Consider the following 18,656-nt stretch of genomic DNA (forward strand, 5'->3'; position numbering starts at 1 on the left):
GAGATGGGGCCAGGGCACCTGGGTTCTTTTTAAAAAATCTTTCAGGAAATTCCAGGGTGCAGCCAGGGCTAAGGGTCACTAGTGAAACCCACTCATTGTGTAAATCAGAAAGCCAAAGCCCAGGGAGAGGCAGGGTGGTGCCCAAGGCTGGGGGGCCGGGGGTGGTCCAAGCCCGGCTCTTTTCCCTGCCGTGCTGGCCGATGGGCAGTGGGTGGGCCGCTGGACCTCCTGGGGGTGAGATGGTGAGAAGGCTGGGCCCAGAACTGTCCCCAGACAAAGCTAGTGTCCCCAACTTGCTGCTGATCTCTGTGGAAAACCCTAAAGGCGGCCCACCCTGCTGACTTAGCCCCTCCTTTACCTTCCAGAATATCTGACCGTTATCATCCAGGTCTCCTCCTCCTCCTCCTCCTCCTCCTCCTCCTCCTCCTCCTCCTCCTCCTCCTCCTCCTCCTCCTCCTCCTCCTTCCTCAATGCCAGGGGTAGGAACAGGCAGAAGGAACATCTGCTCCCTTGCCCCCCTCAGAAACAGCCCTTCCTCTCTGCCTTCTCCTTCCCCAGCCTTAGACAAAGGCACAGGCTCCCTGTGGCCGCCCATGGGGCTGCCTCACTGTTGTGACCTGTTAAAGACCAGCAAATGCAATCCTCAAAAGTTCCTGGGGATTATTTAAGGGTCTTCTTGGCCCTTTAATTTTTCAACAGACAAGGAGGCTGGGGGATGCACTGCCCACAGCACAGGGGTCCAGGTGCCAAATGGTCCTCAGAGCAGCACCCGTGGATGCGGAGCCCTCACCCTGCTGGCTTATGTGCCCCAGACGAGGACGCTGACCAGAAACGCACAGTGTGGATCTGCACCTTGCCTTCCCTCTCCCAGCTCCCCTCAGTTCTGGCTTGAACTGTGACATGTCTCTGTGACCCACACCCAGGCAGTGAGGCCCCTGGCACTACAGGGACCCACAGTGAGTGTGGATGGCCTCCTGGTGCCAGTCGGCACAGGTTTCTAAGTATAGACTCCAGTCTGCCCCGTGGCTGCTGGTAAGTCCCGGGATACCATCTGATTCCCCGGGGTGGCCTGTGACACCAGCTGCCACCAGCTGCTGAGGGGAGGGGCTGCCATGTTTGGCCCAACCCATCCCCACTGTGGAGAACAGAGACCAGCAGTCTGTTATGGCATGGCTTAATTGTCACAGAACAATTAAGGGACCTCAGGGCTCAACGGCCCCGCTCTCTATCACTATCAGAAAGAAGAACTCAAGACCAGCTACCGGAAAACACCGACTATGGTTGAGGGAAAGAGGCAGAGCTAAGCCAGGGAGGCTGGGCTGCTGCCCCCCACCCACTCCTGTGCTCCCAGACAAACCCTGAGGCACGTAGGGGCCAGGGCTTCCCCCAGCAGGCTGGACACCTGAGCCTTTTCCTCTTGGTTTCTACTTCCAGTTTCTTCTTTAGACAGAAAGAAGGTGGGCACTGGTTCTTTGGGAAGTAGTATGGACTCCCAGCCTCAGTCCCTCCTGAACGCCAGGGCTTTGAAATGACCCAGTATCTTCTGTGAGCTTTCAGGCAGGGGGAGGATGTCCTCCCGGGGTTCAGGGCCTTTTGGTGGCTAAAGGGCCCCCCCAGTCTGGAGAGGGTTGCTGAGTGGCTTCACCTGTGAGCGCACCTTCAGTTGGAAAGCCAGGCTGATCCCAAGCTCATCTTTGGCGAGAGGGTCTCCAGAGAGGCAGACCTGGCTGTGCCTGTCACTGTGGGGTGTAAGGTCTGGGGAGTTGATTCAGGGCACAGTTGAGCCACGATACCAGGGGGCCACTCCTGAAGGTAGGGCTGCTCAAAGACTGGGCTAGCTGGAGGCGCAGGCAGTTAGGAGGTGCTTCTTCTTCATGGGCTGGTTCCCCTGGTTCCAGCATGGCTGCCGGCCCTGTGTACTTTCCACCCTGGATTAACTTTGGGTCCCCAATCAGTCCTAGGAGTCAGGTGGCCTTCTGAGTGCAGTTTCCAGGGTGGTGGGTGGCTCACCATGAAGCCTGGCCACCCAGTGTACCTGCTGCCGGGCGAGGTCACAGATTACACTGACACTCAGAAGACATCGCATTCTTCCTATGGGGTCTCCGGACCTGGTGGCTCCCTGTAATCCATGGACATGTGACTTGTATTGTCTGCACAGATTTGAATCAGTTGCCATTATGTAAAAATCAACCATTCGAACATTAAAAATTCAGATTTATGTAATTCTGTAAGGTCTGGCACCCCGCCACTGCCTCTTGTCCCTCTGACAAGGCCTCTTGTCCCTCCAAAACTTGAGCAAGGGCAAGGATAGGTTTCTCATGAGCATTGCTGTTGCAGCTAGTCACAGCAGAGAGCGCCTGCATCTCCTTAAAAAGGTAGATCCAGGGACTGTGCATGTTCCTGCTGGCCCCATTTCTGCCTAGGGACTGGGACCAAGGTATGTGGGTTTGTGATCCTTGTGGTACCAAGTGACCGGTTGCTGACAGTGGCCATCTCCATTGATTGTAGCTTCTAAGCAGAGCAGTGATGTCCCCGCTCCAATCTAATCATCCCGATGCAGGGAGGAAGGATTGGACTGTGGAACAGTCACTCAGAAATAATGCTACTGCTCTTCAGTGTAGATGGTGCACTGAGCACTCTGATTTCATTGATGAGGGAAGGTGTAGTTCAAACCCCAGGAAGCACCAAAAGTCTAAAGGCCCCACCTGGGAGATGCAGAGCAGCGCCCATTAAGGAGGGTCTTAGGTAGCCATTTTCCCTGGCACCCCTGCCTGCCCCCCAGTGAACTGGAGCAAAAAGTGGAGGCAAGAGAGGCAAAGAAAAGGTCACCCTTTGCCTTATTTGAGGAGAGAAGACTGATTCCCCAAAACCTCAGGGGAGTGAGAGACATTTTCCAGCTAACTTGAGACTACAGGGAAATATTTTTCTTATATATGTATTTTTTTTTTATATTTTGAAGAAATGGATTTGAACACATTGTCTTTTTGTGAGTGGGACGGGTTGGAGATTGGACCCAGAGATGCTTTAACACTGAAGTACATTTCCAGTTCTTTTTATTTTGAGACAGGGTCTTGCTAATTGCCCAGACTGGTCTCAACCTTGTGATCCTCCTGCCTCAGCTTCTTGGGTTACTGGGATTACAGGTGCATGCCACTGCGCCTGCCTTCTATCTCTCTCCTTGAATCAACTTGCATAAAGGGCAAAGAAACAGTCCATTTTATAATGTAGTTCTTTTGAAAAGTGGGTAGAAATTAATTGCTTCAATTTAATTTGGAAAAAAATAATTTCCTCAAAGAGGGAACTACTGCATCCCAAGGCTTCAATTATCCAAGCCTGGGATAATTGAAGGAGCTCTAGGATGTGGCATGCCTGGGCTTCAGGTCTGGCCCCGCCATCTACTAAGTCACACGAGGTCTCAGTCAAATGGACTGAGCGGCAGCTTCTTGCTGAATGGGTTAGAGTGGGGGTAGTGTACACAAAGTGCTGGGCGGACTGTGTGGCAAATCGTTTTTAGTAATGGATTTAATTATTTTATTTGACAAATTGAAACTTGGTACAGGCTAGGCAGGAGGGGAATAAAAAGGCAAAAAAAAAAAATCCCTGTTTGCATTTTAGTTAGGTTGCAGTTTATTCCTGGGCTCGGTTCCCTTAAGCAGATCTCTCATTTTCCGTAAAATTTCTGAGTCCGTATAGCCTTGGAGAAAATGCGCATTTGTCCTCCTTGGCGTGCATGGGCCTGTGCCTGCGTGTGGGTGTTTGTGGGTGACAGGTGGAGGACAGCCCATCCTGTGCAGGGTGGAAGGTTGCCTCGTGCAGGTGTGTGAGGCTGAAGGTCACTGCTGATCTTGCCTGATGATATTGCCAAGTTGGTTTCCATGGCCAGATGGAGAGGGAAAAGATGTCAAAACTGTGTTGTGATGAAGAAGAGGTGCTGGAGGAGATAAGGGAAGGCAGTGGTGGAGTGGAAACTTCTGGGTCGTTATTTAATCGCCTGCCCCGTCTGTGCTGTTCTAATTAGTGCTGTCCTGGGATGGATGCGTCCACACACGCGTGGCTTTTGGTTTTATCATCTGAAAGGATTTCTGACAACCAGGGGTTTTTATCCCACTGAAGATATACTTCTTGGTTCTGTTCCATGTCTGTTTCTCCTTGGCTGAGAGTCTTGCCACAGCTTTGGCCAGGCACAAAGACAACCAGCAGAGTGCTGTGGGGGGAAGGAGCAGGGCAGACCCATGCTGTGGCCCTCAGGCTCCCCCGGATCCTCATCAGGCTCAGTTTGACACTTGGGTCTGAGATTTACAGTACCTTGAATAGACTAACAGTGAAATTACTCTTTTAAAATAAAATTAGAGGGCTGGGGATATAGCTCAGTTGGTAGCGTGCTTGCCTCGAATGCACAAGGCCCTGGGTTCAATCCCCAATACCACCAAAAAGAACAGTCTAAAATGAAATTAGAGCCAGGTGCCATGGCACACACCTGTAATTCCATCGGCTCAGGAGGCTGAGGCAGGAGGATCGAAAGTTCAAAGCCAGCCTCAGCCAAAGCTAGGCACGAAGCCACTCAGTGAGACCCTGTCTCTAAATAAAATACAAAATAAGACTGGGGATGTGGCTCAGTGGTTAAGTACCCCTGAATTCAATCCCCAGTATCAAAAAAATAAGTAAAATAAAATTAGAAGCTAGGCATGGTGGCGTGCCTGTAATCCCAGTGCCGTGGAAGGCTGAGGCAGGAGGATCACGAGTTCAAAGCCAGCCTCAGCACCGTAACAAGGCCCTCAGCAACTTTATGAGAATCTGTCTCTAAATAAAAATACAAAAAATGGCTGAGGTCATGGCTCAGTGGTTAAGTGCCAATGGGTTCAATCTGTGGTATCAAAAATAAAATAAAGACACAACTTGCTAAAAAAAAAAAAGTCATTGAAAATCAACTTAAATTCTCAAGAGCTATGACATTTATAGGATCATTTGCTAAAAGGTAGATCTGGCCTTCCCTGTTATAGAAAATCTAAAAAATAAACAAGGAAAGAAGGGGAGAATCTAAAACCCCATCCAGCCATGTAGCTCTTTGCATTCTGTCTGTACTCACCTGTATCTTAGTGTGTTGTCGTTACTTGTTTGCATGACCTCCCCCTCCTCACTCACCCCCCAACCCACGCTGGGCTGCGCTCCCAGTGGCCAAGGACCTGACTGGTTCTCTGGATCGGCTCCAGGCTTTTTTGTACCTGCTTGAAAGAGGAAAGACCTCAGGTTTTGGAGTCAGACCTGACGCAAATATTCATCCTTTGTATTAGTTTTCTGTTGCTGCATAAGAAATTTAGCAACTTCAAGCATCACATATTTATTTATTTATCATTGTTCCTTTTTTGCATCCCGTATTTGTTAGCTCACAGCTATGTAGGTAAAAGATGGACAGGCAAATCCAAACCAGCTCTGCTCCCTTCCCTGCTTAGATATTTTTACAGAACTAAACCAAGTATCAGCCAGGCAGGCATCTTTTAGGGAAACTTTGGGGGAGAATCCACTTCTAAGCTCACTTAGGTTATTGGTAAAATCCAGTTCCATGTGACTTTAGGAGCAAAGTGAAATTTCCTCTCTGACTTCTGACGGTTTCTTGGAATAAACTGAGAGAGACAGATGGAATTGGAGAAAAGACACATGAGCTGATTACGGGCACAGAGTCAGTCACGTATTGTACTTATCCACTAGCCCAAAATGATTCCGAAGCTTCTATCCCCCTTTGTCTGTAGGGGAAGGGAAGAATGGGGAATGCAGACAATTTTGAGAGATCCTAAGAGATAATTAGGTGAATCGATGGTCCCAGAGACAAAAATTAGCTTGCGAAATCATTCTCTTTGAAATTTGAGTAAGCCCAAGGGATTGACATCCTCTTGCAGTGGAAGGCCACTGGTCACTGTCCCAAGTCCTCTCATCTGAAATAGATGGTGGGATTTCAGATGGGGACAGAGAGAGCAGTGGTCCCTCTTGCAATCTGGTCTTAATGCAAATAAGGGAACTCAGAGAACCTCTCTTACACCTGGGTGGGAGAAGCAAGCCAAGGTTAGAGGAACCTGGATTCGGAGCCTGCTCTTAAGACCTTTTAATTTCCTTCAGCTCAAATTGCTCAGCATGGCCTAAATAAATAGTAAATTGCAAAGCTATATATTGAGAGTCTCCTACTCTGAGCCTCAACATGACTGTATGTTCAAGGCCCCCATTTCTTTGTTGGCTGTCTGCCGGGTGTCACCCTGTCTCCTAGAGGCTACATGAGAGGCCACCTGATTTCTTCCCTTGTTCTCCATCTACAACATCCACACCAAGTTCTTCTGTGTTATGAACCAGAGAGAACCCCTTGCTTTTGAAGGGCTCTGGTGATGAGCTCAGACTCACTTGGACAGTTTCCCTTTGGGCATGTAATGTAATACAATCAGGAATAGCACCAGGAACGGAGGTCTTAGGACCATCTTAAAATTCTTCCAACCAATTGGACACAATGGCACACGCCTGTAATCTTGGGGAGCCCGAGGCAGGAGGATCGCAAGTTCAAGGCCAGCCTGGACAACTTAGTAAGACCCTCAGCAATTTAGTGAAACCCTATCTTAATAAATAAATAAATAAGAAAGGCTGGAGACATAGCTCAATGGCAAAGCACCCCAGGGTTCAGTCTGCAGTATAAAAAAAATTTACAATTCTTCCCCTCATCCACTTTCTTCTCCTTACTACCTGAGTGAGTCTGTCCGGGTAATGTGGCTTCTCTGACCCTCAGGAGTTAGAGAGCCCAGTGGGTGATCTGACTGCATTAAATAGGACCTGTCAGTACCTGGTGAGGGTTGTTTTTTCTCCCTCTTTTGCTAAGCCAATTTTATTTGAAACCCATGCTGTTGGATTCAGATGCAATACAGTTGTAAAGGGCCATCATTGCGTTCTAAAAAGTCGTGACTATTTGTAACTTTCCTGTGCCAAAGAATAACAAGAAACTAAGGCAGCACGCGCCCATCCAGGCCTTTTTGTTGCCCCGCCATCCCACATGCCCCAAAGCTGGTGTCTCCACTCAGCTGCTGTCTCTGGGAGAGCGGAGGGTGGGGGTGAGAGCGCTCTGCCTGTGTCCACAGACAAGTGGTGGCTTCTGGGCGGAGGCCCCACCAGCAGCTGGCCCCTGCCACTCAGCCGGAGGAGGCCTGGCCAGGCGGAGGAGGCTGAGGCGGATGGTGAGGCTTGCCTGCTCACCCGGCTCTCTGGCTGTCCCTTCTGTGCCCCTCAGGAGATCCCTCGAGGACTCACCTTGGATGCCCTGCTGGAGATGAACGAGGCCAAGATGAAGGAGACGTTGCGGCGCTGCGGGGCCAGTGCCGAGGAGTGTGGCCGTCTGCAGCAAGCCCTCACGTGCCTGCGGAAGGTGACAGGCCTGGGTAGGTGGGCCCTGCTTCCCTCCCCTTACTCCAGGCCTCCGCACCTGCCTGCCTCCCCAGGCCTGGCTGGTTCTGGGGGGGTGAGACCTCTGCGGAGGGGGGCAGTGAGGCTGGGCAAGCGTGGCTCAGAGGTGTGTGTTGGGCCATGCCAGAGGCCTCCCAGGGTCTGTGGGTTCTGGAGCCCAGGTGATCTGGCCACTTTCAACCCTGGAATGCTTTAATGGTTGTTAGGAATCCCCGACCAGCGCATGGGGCCAGCCCAGCATGATCCCCACCCACTCCTGGGGACCCAGCAGGGTCAGGCCCGGCCTTCCACCAGCTTCCTGCACTGGAGTCCTGGGTATCCCCATCAGCTCCTCCCTAGCTCCGGGTCCCCATCAGGGGGCTGAGCTTGTATGCAGAAGACCCACACTGCTATGAGCTTAGCTGAGCCAAGCACAATTAGAGAAACTGTAGGGCTTTTCAGCTGGGAGTGTGTGCAAGACTGTCCCTGGCCAAGTGTGTAATCCTGGCATTAGGACTAGGTCCTGGGGAATTATTTGCAGGCTTTCTAAAATCTTACCTTGGAAACAGCTTCAAATGCCTGACTTAACGCTCCTGCTGCCACACAGATAAAGCTTTAAAATGAGCCTAATGAATGGAATTAGGCCCATTTTTAATTATCTGAGCCGCCTGTCTTATCTCCTGCTGCCTGAGGCTTAAGAAAAGCACTGAGGTTTAGATTCTCCTTGATTTTTTCCCCCCAGAGATGACTGGGTTTAATTTCTTCCCTGGCCGCATTATACCAAGTCCTCTGAACACAGAGTGCTGTGCAGAGAGTTTCGCTCAATGAAGAATATCTTGACACTCCAGGCAGGTGCTGGACATAAACATGATAGAGGCATGGTTAGCATTCTTGTCCTCATATTTTACAGAGGAGGAGACAGCCCAGAGAGGAAAGAGGGTGTGGTCAGGGACACACAGCAGTTTGTATCAGAGCAATGGTTGAGCCTCAGACTCCAATGGTGGTGGAGAGTAGGACTTGCCTCCCAAACTGAAATCTTTGGGGTGACTCATCAGCCCTCCCTCTAGGATGCCTGGATTTTAAATAACTGTAGAGGAGCCAGCTGTTGAGTGGTAGTGAACCATTTGAGTCACAAGGGCTGCTGTCTGCCTGTCCCAGATGCCAAGATAGGGAGATCACTAATTTCTTAGGCACCTACTGTGTGCCAGGCACGTGGCTGCAGTTCAAAGCATTGGCAGCATCTGGTGAGATGTCTGGAATCCCAAACCTGGCATGGGCCAGAGATGAACCTTGAACTTTGGTTTCTCCCTTAGAGGGTCCTTTGTCCACTGTGCCCAGGAAGCGGACCTGGAAAAGAGACCTTGACCCTTTTGTTCTGAATAGGGAGACGTTGACCCTTCAGTTCTCCCCATCTCTTACCTGGACCTTTTGCAGGTTCTTTCTTTCACTCAGTCTCATCTAGACCCCTGCATCCTGGGCTGGGATGTGCCCAGGATGGGGGCCTGTATCTGCCTGATTGTGACTGTACTTCACTAGCACCTGCGTGTGTGGGGGGGGATTGCATGGATGCCAAGAATGTCACTTGATAAGGTCATGCATTCAGAGCATCTTCAATGCACCCAGGCTAGTCTCTGTAAAAATGAGCCATGAAATCCAAGTGGCCTCTGCGTGGCCACTTACAACTCATGCTCCTTGTTCACTTGTTTAACCTCACTGTGCCTCAGGTTCCCCATCTACACTGGAAATAATAGGTAGCAGCAGCCCCTTGCTCGCAGGGTTGTTGTGAAGATGAACTTAGTGAAGGGGTTATGCTTAGATTCCCTTTCCAGAGTTAGACCTGTGGAGTGACGGAGGAAAATGTTAATATCATGTCCCTTGTGGTGTCTTGCCTTAGGCGAGTGAAGGGCAGTTCTCTATGCTGGTGAGTAGAGAATGATCATTCCTGCCCGTCTGTCCCATGCTGTGTCCACGGCAGACATCACTAATCAATCCATCAACTCTTCTATTGAATGACTCTTGTCATTCTCAAGCAGCCCCACTGCCAATCGACTGCCCATCGGTGTTGCCATTCATATCCCTGATAGTGATCCAAAGAGGTGGTGATTAAATAGGCAATTTGAAGAATTTGGAGTTTGTCTCCTTTGGTGGCAGACTTGTGCATAGATTCATGGGACTTAATTTTTCATCCTCTCAACAAGATACATGTGCCTGTCGCCTCCACTAGGCCAGCAGATAGGCTCAGCCTTCGCTTCAGCTGCAGTTCTAAAGGACCAAGCCCCACGGCAACCGAAAGGCTAACTCATTCTGCCCTGTTGTTTCAGTCAACTTTTTCACTGCTCCAACCAAAAGACCTGACAAGAACAGTTTTAAGGAGCACAATTTTATTGGGGGGCTCACAGTGTCAGAGGTCTTGATCCATAGATGGCCACTCCATTCTTTGGGTCCTGATGGGAGGACCCAAGGTGGAAGAGTGTGGTGGAGGAAACATGGCACCACGAAGCAGAGAGAGAGAGAGAGAGACCTGTCCTCATCAGGATAAAACATAGACGCCAAAGTCAGGCCCTCAGTGATCCACCTCCTCCAGCCACACCCTCCCTGCCTTTGTCCCGCTCAGTTAACCCCTGCTAGGGGGTGAACACACTGATTAGGTTAAGGCTCTCATAACCCCATCATTTCACCTCTAATTCTTCCTGCATTGTCTCACATGAGCTTTTGGGGGACAACTAATGTCTAAACCATAACACCGAGTGACTCATGACTGCAAAGTCATACTGTGAAGGCGGAGGGTGGGGGGCGGGCAGGCTCCTTGCAAAGGTGATGAAACTCACTAAGAAACTCCATGAACTGTGAAAGCAACACCCCCAAGCCACAGGGGGCCATGTGGGCGAGGCTTGACCACCTCTGAGGACCAAGAGCTCATTGCCTCCAATGCTGTTCCGCTGTGTCCAGCCTCCCCAGCACTGTGGGAAAGGAGTGGTGTGTGGTCAAGATCAAGGGGTTCAGCTCCCATCCCCCCACTTTCATAGCTGTCTGACCTTGCTCGGTGTCTATGGCCTCTCTAAATCAATCCTAGGGAGGACCAAGGAAGGGGGCGGGTGCAGCACATTGTGAAAGGTCTCCACGTGGAAGCTCATTCGGTCTTGAGCCAAGGTCCCCCCTTCCTGTCCTCCCATTTGGTCATGTGGAGAGAGAAGTACCTTCTCTTTTCTCTGAGAGCCTCTTGAATTTGCCCCCTGCCCTTGACCCTTCAGTTCTCCCCCTCTCCTATTGGATCAAACCTGAAGTCCTTAGCAAGACATCTGGGGCCTTCCTGAGCTGGCCCCAGCTGGGCTGACCCCTCCATCTGCATCCCTTACCCCTCCTGGGCTCATGCGGAGCTCTCGGGCACACGGGACTCTGCAGTTACATTTACATGGCAAGGTGGCAGTACTCGGGTGCCTCTGCATTGGCCTTCCCCCCCGGCCTGGTCAGCCCTCACCTGCCTGCTCAGCCCTCATCCTCAGGCAGAGGGAGCATCCTCCTCCTGCATAGAATGCCGTACATCCCTGTCCCATTTCACAGCACGCTGTGTCTCGTGTCTGTCACCCCCGCTGGTCTCTTCAAACTTGGGGTGTCTTTTTCTGTACCTTTAAACCCAGCAGCCAGCACAGTGCTGGGATGAATGGACCACCCTGCCCTTCCCTCCACACCCCCGGCTTTCTTTTCTAAGGTAGGGTGGGTTCCCAGCTTGCTGCCCCTAGATGCGACAGTAAGATCCCTGCACAAGTCCTTCCATCTCTGGGCCTGTTTCCCCTGGGCACAGCGCAGACAGCAATTTCTGGTGGGCAGCTTCAGGCTGAAAGCGTTGTGGGGATGTAGGAGGCTCGGAAGCCAGGTAAGGTAGGGGCTGGAGCCATCCACTGAGGACTGGTGCCACCTCAGACAAGTGCCAGCCTCTCCAGACCCTGGCTGTTGGATCTGTAAATCCCTTCTGTCCCCAGCTGGGTGTGACTCGACTCCTTGGCCCACAGGAGGTGAGCACAAAGAGGACTCAGGCTGGAGTTCGTTGGATGCTCGGCGAGAAAGTAGTTCAGGCCCTTGCGCAGATGCCCTCCCACCTGCCAGCCTGCCCTGGCCACCGGGGAGCTCGCAGCTGGGCCGAGTGGGCAGCAGTGGCCAGGGTCCTCGCTCCATCTCCGTGTCAGCGCTGCCTGCCCTGGACTCGCCAGCCCCTGGCCTTGGAGAGGGCCTCTCGGACACCTGTATCCCCCTGCACGCCAGCGGCCGCCTGACGCCCCGCGCCCTGCACAGCTTCATCACCCCGCCCACCACGCCCCAGCTGCGACGGCACGCCAAGCTGAAGCCACCGCGGACACCCCCGCCGCCCAGCCGCAAGGTCTTCCAGCTGCTGCCCAGCTTCCCCACGCTCACCCGGAGCAAGTCCCACGAGTCTCAGCTGGGGAACCGCATCGACGAGGTCTCCCCGATGAGGTGAGTTTGAACTGTGGACAGAGAAAACCAACCAACAGAGAAGAGTATAAACTTAAAAGCGGAAGGTACCCCCATCTCTCAGTCTGTCCCCTCATACTAGATTAGCAGTTTGGATTGAAGCCCACTAGATTTTTTTTCTTTACATATACACACAAGTGAGATAGTGCCGGGTATCCGTCAGGGTAGGCTGAGTTAGGCTGCAGTAACAAACAGCTCCCAAATCTCCAGGGCTTCAAACAGCAAACGTTTATTTCTCATTTGTACTACTGGTCCATAGTGGGTCAGCCTCCTTCCAGGTCACAGGCAGACCACTATAGCCATGAAAAAAGTGCATTCTAGATGTTGTGCACTGGCAATTAAGTACAGTTGGATTTCTGCATCCCGGAGTTGTACATCTGAGGATCTAACCAATGTGGGATTGAAAATGTTTGGAAGAAGAAACTTATCTTGTTGCTAATGTATAGAATGTAGTTAAACCTGTGATGGTTGTGCGTGTACTAAACATGTATAGACTTTTTTCTTGTAGTTGCATGAGGTATGATAAGTAATCTAGAGATGATTTAAAGTATACAGGAAAAAGTGCATGGGTTAAGCTAGGTGTCATGGTGCTCCTGTCATCCCAGCAACTCAGGAGGCTGAGGCAGGAGGCCTATAACCTCCAGGCCAATCTCAGCAACTTAACCAGAACTTGTCTCAAAATAAAAAATAAAAAAGAACTGAGTATGTAGCTCAGTAGTACTGTGTTCAATCCCCAGTACCCCCACCATCACCAAAAAAGTACATAGGAGATATATAGATATATATATGTAAATACTATGCCATTTTATTGAGCATTTATGGATTTTAATATCCATGAGGAGGTCTTGGAATCAATCCTGAGCCATTTCTCTGTGATAGAGATAGCTATACCGTTTCCTAGAAGTCATTGCCATCCATAGTTTTCCCAAACAAGATAATCAAACGATGCAGTTCTCTTATGTGCCCAGAAGGGGAGAACTAGAATATTTGGCTCAAATATCTTTATTATTTTTTTTATTTCTGTGTATTTTGAAGAAGTGGTAGTCACATGATCCAAAAATGCAGTAGCACTATGGCCTCATGTCCATCTGTCACTCAGGGGTGCGTGGTAAAGTGCACCCCCACCATTTTTTTTCTAAATATATATTTTTAGTTGTTGATGGACCTGTATTTTCTTCATTTATTTATTATACGTGGTGCTGAGAATTGAACCCAGTGCCCCACACATGCCAGGCAAGTGCTTTTACCACTGAGCCACAACCCCAGCCCACCCCCACCATTTTTACTGAGTAGCCTGGCTCCTCTTTCAGGGGCCCAGCAGGTTGTCAGTTGTACGTATTAGCTGTCCTAATTCATATGACCTTGTTTTAAAACCTTGTCTGTATTGCACAGTTCTAACTTGTCCTCTTTTGGGGGACCTTTAGATCACTCTCCTTTTAGCTATTTTAAAGCCCACTCCTGTCCATATGCCTTTGTGAGCAGGACCGAGGGGAAAAGGGCTGTTTTCTTTGGGTCCCTCTTAACTTTTTGTACCCCCGAGAGCTGAGGCACCTGGCTTCTCTTCTTGGCACAGGCACCCCTTTTCTAGAAGGTTCCTCAGGCCCTGTTCTATCGTGGGCAGTGGAGTGGGGCTTACTCTCCCTATCCTGAAGCAGGGATGGACCCTGGAGAGCTCTGATGATTTTCAATGCACCAGAGAAATCACATGTTCCCTATGCTGCTGCTACTGAGCAGGCTGCCCTGCGGGGCCTGGGTGCCCTGCAGATGTGGCTGAGGAGCACAGTGGTAACTACCACGTGGGCAGAGGGGCCTCACGGTGGACTCAAGCCGGAGCTCATTTCTCATGTTCTCTTGAGAAGAGGGTGAGGAGGCCCTGGTCCTGTTCCTCTGATACAGTGGGGTACAGGGCGTCAGGCCAGTGACATCACTGACCTTAGATCCTAGGAGTCTTGAGTTCAGCCACCCTCCCCTGGGCCACCAGAACCAGCACTGACACGGATGCTCAGGCCACCTTGGTGAGCCCGGAGGGCAGATGCAATGTCCTCCTTCCCCCCCAGCTCCTTGCATCCCTGGGGGCAATGGCAGTCCCACAGGAGGCATTGCTCAGAGTATGTTCCTCCCTGGCCCTTCTTGGGGGCCACCCTCCTGCTCTGCGTAGCTGTTATTCCTATCCTCTTTCCTAGCCACAACTTGGCCAGCAGACCGGCCCAGCTTAGGGATCATGTGACTTAAGACTCCATGAAGCTTGGTTCCTCGGCTATGAGCTGGGGTGGCCTGTCCCAGGCTGGCGAGGCTTCGGGAAGCTGACACATTAGAGTGCCCAGCACAAGGTGGTGTTTCAGTGTCCCCAGGAGTGCTTTCCTGGCCCTTCCCATCGAGGACACATTCTTTCCACAGAGCATGCAGCAATTCCCACAGTCATCAGCCAGCCTGGCCCCAAGCCAAGCCTCTGTCGCTCGTCCCAGCCCCTGGCCTGCTCCCTCCCCAGGGGTGGTGTTCTAGGGACATGCTGAGCCGGTGTGGTGACATAATCCCTCTCTCTCCTTTTTGTCTCCTCCAGGTTTGGTAAGAGTGATTCATTTTCATCCCTTCTGCTACCTGGAGTCGTGTCTGTGGTGCTGTCCCCATCGGGGGTGGACGTCTCTGACCCTCTCTTAACCTTCGTGGCCTTTCCATAGTCCAGAGGCACTGGCACTGGGAACCACTGCAGGGAGTAGTTACAGTGGCCTTAGAATGAGCGGCTGAGAACTGGGCGTGGTGGCACAGGCCCATCATCCCAGCCACGTGGGAAGCAGCAGCAGGAGGCTCACAAGTTCAAGGCCGGCCTGGGCAACTTAGTCTCTTTCTTAAACATCTCATTCCCCACTCCCCATCTAGCTAACCTCCACGTGCAGTTTCTTTCCCTCTTGCTACATCCTTAAAAAAGAAAAGAAAAAAGGAAAAGTGCTGGGGCATAGAGCTCATTGGTAGAGTGCCCTGGGCTCAGTCCCCAGTTATGGGGACAAAAATAAAAAATGATGGGCAGGCCTTAGCCCAGCCAGTGGCTGCTCTCTGGGAAGTAGAGACTCTAAGAGTGTCACAGTCCTCCACAGTCCAGCGACGAGTCCTGTCTCCACCCTGCTATCTCTGCAGCGACCTCTGTGGTGGACACTTGCTCTCTGGGCTGCTCTGATAGAGGAGGGAGGTGCCATTGGCCAGGTTCAGGTGGACGTCAGCTGTCCTCAGAGCCCTGGCTGGTGTCTCAGGACCCCACCCTCCAGAAGAGGGACATTGCTTGAGGCAACTCGGACTTGGAGGGTGCGGATGTCCTCCCAGGAGGGGAGGAGGAAGACCAGACAACCCTGGACCCCCTTTTCCACCCCTCCACCTCCAGGATGGGCACAGAATCTGGCATGTCCTGCAGGGCCTCTCGCTCAGCAGAGCCGGGGAGTCTCCTTAGCTGGCTAAGGAGAGTGACTTGGGGGCAGGAAGGGACCCAGGAGGAGGCAGGGTTGAGGAGGCAGTGACAGAGCTGCAGGGAGCTGCTGCTGGAGCCCCAGGGGCAGGGCATATGAAAGGAGAGAACTCGTATGTCCCTGTCCCCAGGGAACACACAGGAGCCCCCAGACCCTTAAGAAAACCTCAGAGAAATGTCCAGTGAGTCCCGTCCCCAGACAGCCTGGGCCCTGTCATCCTCCTGTTGCTGGGGTAACACAGGAACCACAGAAGCAAGGCTATTAGGCCTTCAGGGCCACTAGTCCCATCCAGATCAGGAGCAGGGACACCTGGGATGCGTGCCATCTCATGTCCCTGTCCCCCACCTGTGGCCAGTGGTACCAACCACAGGTTATGTTCGGAGCCAGATAGTTGAAGACTCATTTGCCCCTTGTCTGTCTCGCAGGCTGGCTACCAGCCCCTCCTAGAGCCTGTGTTTTGACATCCTTGGGTTCTCATGGGACCCAGGGTATGGAGGGACCCAGGGGGCAGTTGAGAGGCCCTGTGGCAGATGAGCCAGAGAGCCCAGGTGATAGGATCATGGTGTCCCTGATCTTCAGCCTTTTGTCCCCATCAAAATCCCCTTCGTGTGAGAAGGATTGGCACTCAATGAGCACCAGCTGTGTATAGGGCAGCCTTCAGTGACCCAGACCCACCAGGCCTTACACACTGGTTCTTAGGGGGAGCCAGATCAGGAGAGGCGTCCCCAGGATGTCCTCCGTGGAGGCAAGCAGAGGGGCAACTCAGAGCCTGTGGCCCTTCTCTCACCAAGGAAAGAGGGTACCTGAGATGTCCCCAGAGCTCAGACTGTAGGGCCCCAGTGGAGTTGGCCATATGGGGCTTCATCTTGTCCTCGCTCTTCCTGTCTGGATCCGGCTGGGTGGCTCTCAGGAGTGTGCCCAGGGTGCCTCTGGAGGAAGGGTACAGGCTGAGCGGAGTGGTTAACTAACCCTGAGCCTCCACCCAAGGTCAAGGTCAAGCTTCCACTTCCACCTGTGCTTAGCCTCCTGCCTTCAAGGCTGACCCCACGGGGACACAGGCCGAGCCCTGCAGAGGCAGGTGGCAGCTTCCACCAGAGAATAAGCCCAGTGTGAGGGAGGTGGCATCCGTTCCCTGGCCTAGCTGGCCTGTCCCTGTCTTGATAGGTGTTGGTTCAGGTAAGCATTGCTCTACTGTGTGACATCTAGCATCCCTTCTGGCCTGCGACCTCTGAACTGCAAGGTCACATGCGTAAGCTGTCCTAGGCAGAGCTTCCTCAGCTTGCCCAACCTGACCTCTTTCCCTGCAGATCTTCCACATGGATCCCCACAGATGGTACGAAGGGACATCGGCCTCTCGGTGACACATAGGTGAGTCCAGGTAGGGAGGCGTGCAGAGCTGGGCTGGGACCAGAGGGTGCTGGGAGGCCCACTGACGGGGGCATCTGTCCTGGCCTAGGGTTCTTTGCCCCTAGCCTGCCTGTCTGTCTCCTCGAGTGACATAAACCTGCACCCACCTCATCAACAGCCATATGGACTTGCTGGGCTTCCCCTGCCCCTCCTGTGCCTCTTTCCCACCTGCTGAGGGAAAGTGCCCTCTCCCCTTCCCAAGACATGGGTCCCAGGATGAATAGGGTCAAGTCGTGGGAAGGAGGAGCCGAGAGCCTCTTCCACACCCTGTGATGTCGTGAGGTCCTGGGCTGGCCACCCATCAGGAGCTTTGTGGAGCTTGCAGGAAATCCACATTCCCAGGCCTGCTCCTCATCTGGATATTTAACTTTCGGTAACTGGAGCTCACAAACGTAGAAAAGGGCTGACGTGGGCCCGTGATGTGGACTGTCCAGAGGTCTTGGCCTCATCGCTGAGGCTGTGTGTGCAGGCCCCAAAGGTCTGGGTGGTACCTCATAGCCCCTGGGTGGCCAGCAGGACACTGTCTTGGGATGCCCATGCTCTGGCTGTCCCTGTTAAAGGCTGTTGAAGCGTGATAGGGAATACTCTCATGGGTGCTGCCCCTTGCCAGGGCCTGTTGTTTCCCAGAGGGCAGCTGCAGGTCCCCAGGATCAAGCACCGTGTCTGAGGTCACACTCAGTGAGGCAGAGCTTGAGTCCAGAGACCTCTACATGGAGCCTTGTCAGAGCTGGGACACCTGTGCCCGTAGCCTTGACAGCAGGACACCCATGAACAGGGAGGCCAGGCCTGCCACCTGCCTGTCCAAGCTGGCTTCTGGCCTGTGTACTAAGAATCCCGGGCCTGCCTAACTCCTAGGTGTGGTCATAGTGACCAAGTGAGCTGATGTTCAAGGACACACAGCAGACACGATGCTACTCACATTCCTCCAAAAACGAAAGATCTGTCTGCTCTTAGGTCTCCCCCCGCTGTGGGCTGGCCTAGTGTCTTTTTCTGGAGGATTCCATCTGCTCCGATCGCATCTGCCTTCTAGGCTACCTTTTGTATTTTCAATGTTTTAAACTTGGGACTGAAAAGGCACTCATGTGTTCAAAATCTAAGAGGTTTAAAAAGGTAGACAGAAAAGTCCTCCCTCACCCCTGTTCCTGGCTCCCCAATTTCTTTTGTATCTATCTCCTAGAGAGATTTTATAATTACCAAATATGTATATTTGGTTTTTTGCTTTTTATTTTACACAAATAATATATATTATACACACTATTTTGTACTTTGCTTTTTTTTTTCTTTTTACAATTATGTAATTTGGGGCTGGGACTCAGTGGTAGCACACTTGCCTGGCATGTCTGAGACACTGGATTCAATTTTCAGCACTGTGTATACATAAATTAAAAAAAAGGTCTATCAACAACTAAAAAATATTTTTTTAAAAATTACATAATTTATTTAGAGCAAAATGCACATGTGCATTTATGTACGTAGACCCTGTTGAGACCAGGCAGATGCAGATACAGGAATTCCAGCACACCAAAAAGTTTGCTTTGGCTCTTCGCAATTGATAATGTCACCACTGCGCAATCACTACTCGTGGCTACCGTCATAGATGTGTTTTTCCTGTGCTTGAACTCTATATTAATGGAATCATATTAACATTAAATGATATTAGACCTTAATTTTATCAGTGGATGATGTGACTTGAAGCTTGCTCTCTATTTGCACAAAAGGAGTTTCCTGGTTTTATTTTCTGGCTGCAGTGTTCTTTTTTTTTTTTTTTTTTTTAAGGGACAATATTCTATATAAATTCAATCCTTTGAGATATTCTTGATGATGTCTTTCATTTGTTTATTTATTTTTAATATGGTGCTGAGGATCAAACCCAGGGCCTTGCACATGCTGGGCAAG

The 18,656-nt window shown here is 51.5% G+C and overlaps 1 protein-coding gene across 5 annotated transcripts in view; it reads left to right on the forward strand.

Moving 5' to 3' along the window:
- Positions 1-18,656, forward strand: part of Ksr1 (kinase suppressor of ras 1) — a 149,240-nt gene that overhangs the window by 98,023 nt on the left and 32,561 nt on the right. For 3 of the 5 annotated variants that reach the window (XM_078042522.1, XM_078042523.1, XM_078042524.1), the window contains exons 3-6: positions 7,259-7,406; positions 11,421-11,880; positions 14,459-14,463; positions 16,661-16,721. In XM_078042522.1, coding sequence (XP_077898648.1) covers positions 7,259-7,406; positions 11,421-11,880; positions 14,459-14,463; positions 16,661-16,721 — 674 coding nt within the window. Of the gene's footprint in view, positions 1-7,258; positions 7,407-11,420; positions 11,881-14,458; positions 14,464-14,613; positions 16,722-18,656 lie in introns of those variants that run through there. The other 2 variants (XM_078042520.1, XM_078042521.1) reach the window with 2 other exon arrangements.

The sequence above is a fragment of the Ictidomys tridecemlineatus genome, chromosome 3 (genome assembly GCF_052094955.1).
Source record: "Ictidomys tridecemlineatus isolate mIctTri1 chromosome 3, mIctTri1.hap1, whole genome shotgun sequence".
In the NCBI taxonomy this organism is placed as follows: domain Eukaryota; kingdom Metazoa; phylum Chordata; class Mammalia; order Rodentia; family Sciuridae; genus Ictidomys; species Ictidomys tridecemlineatus.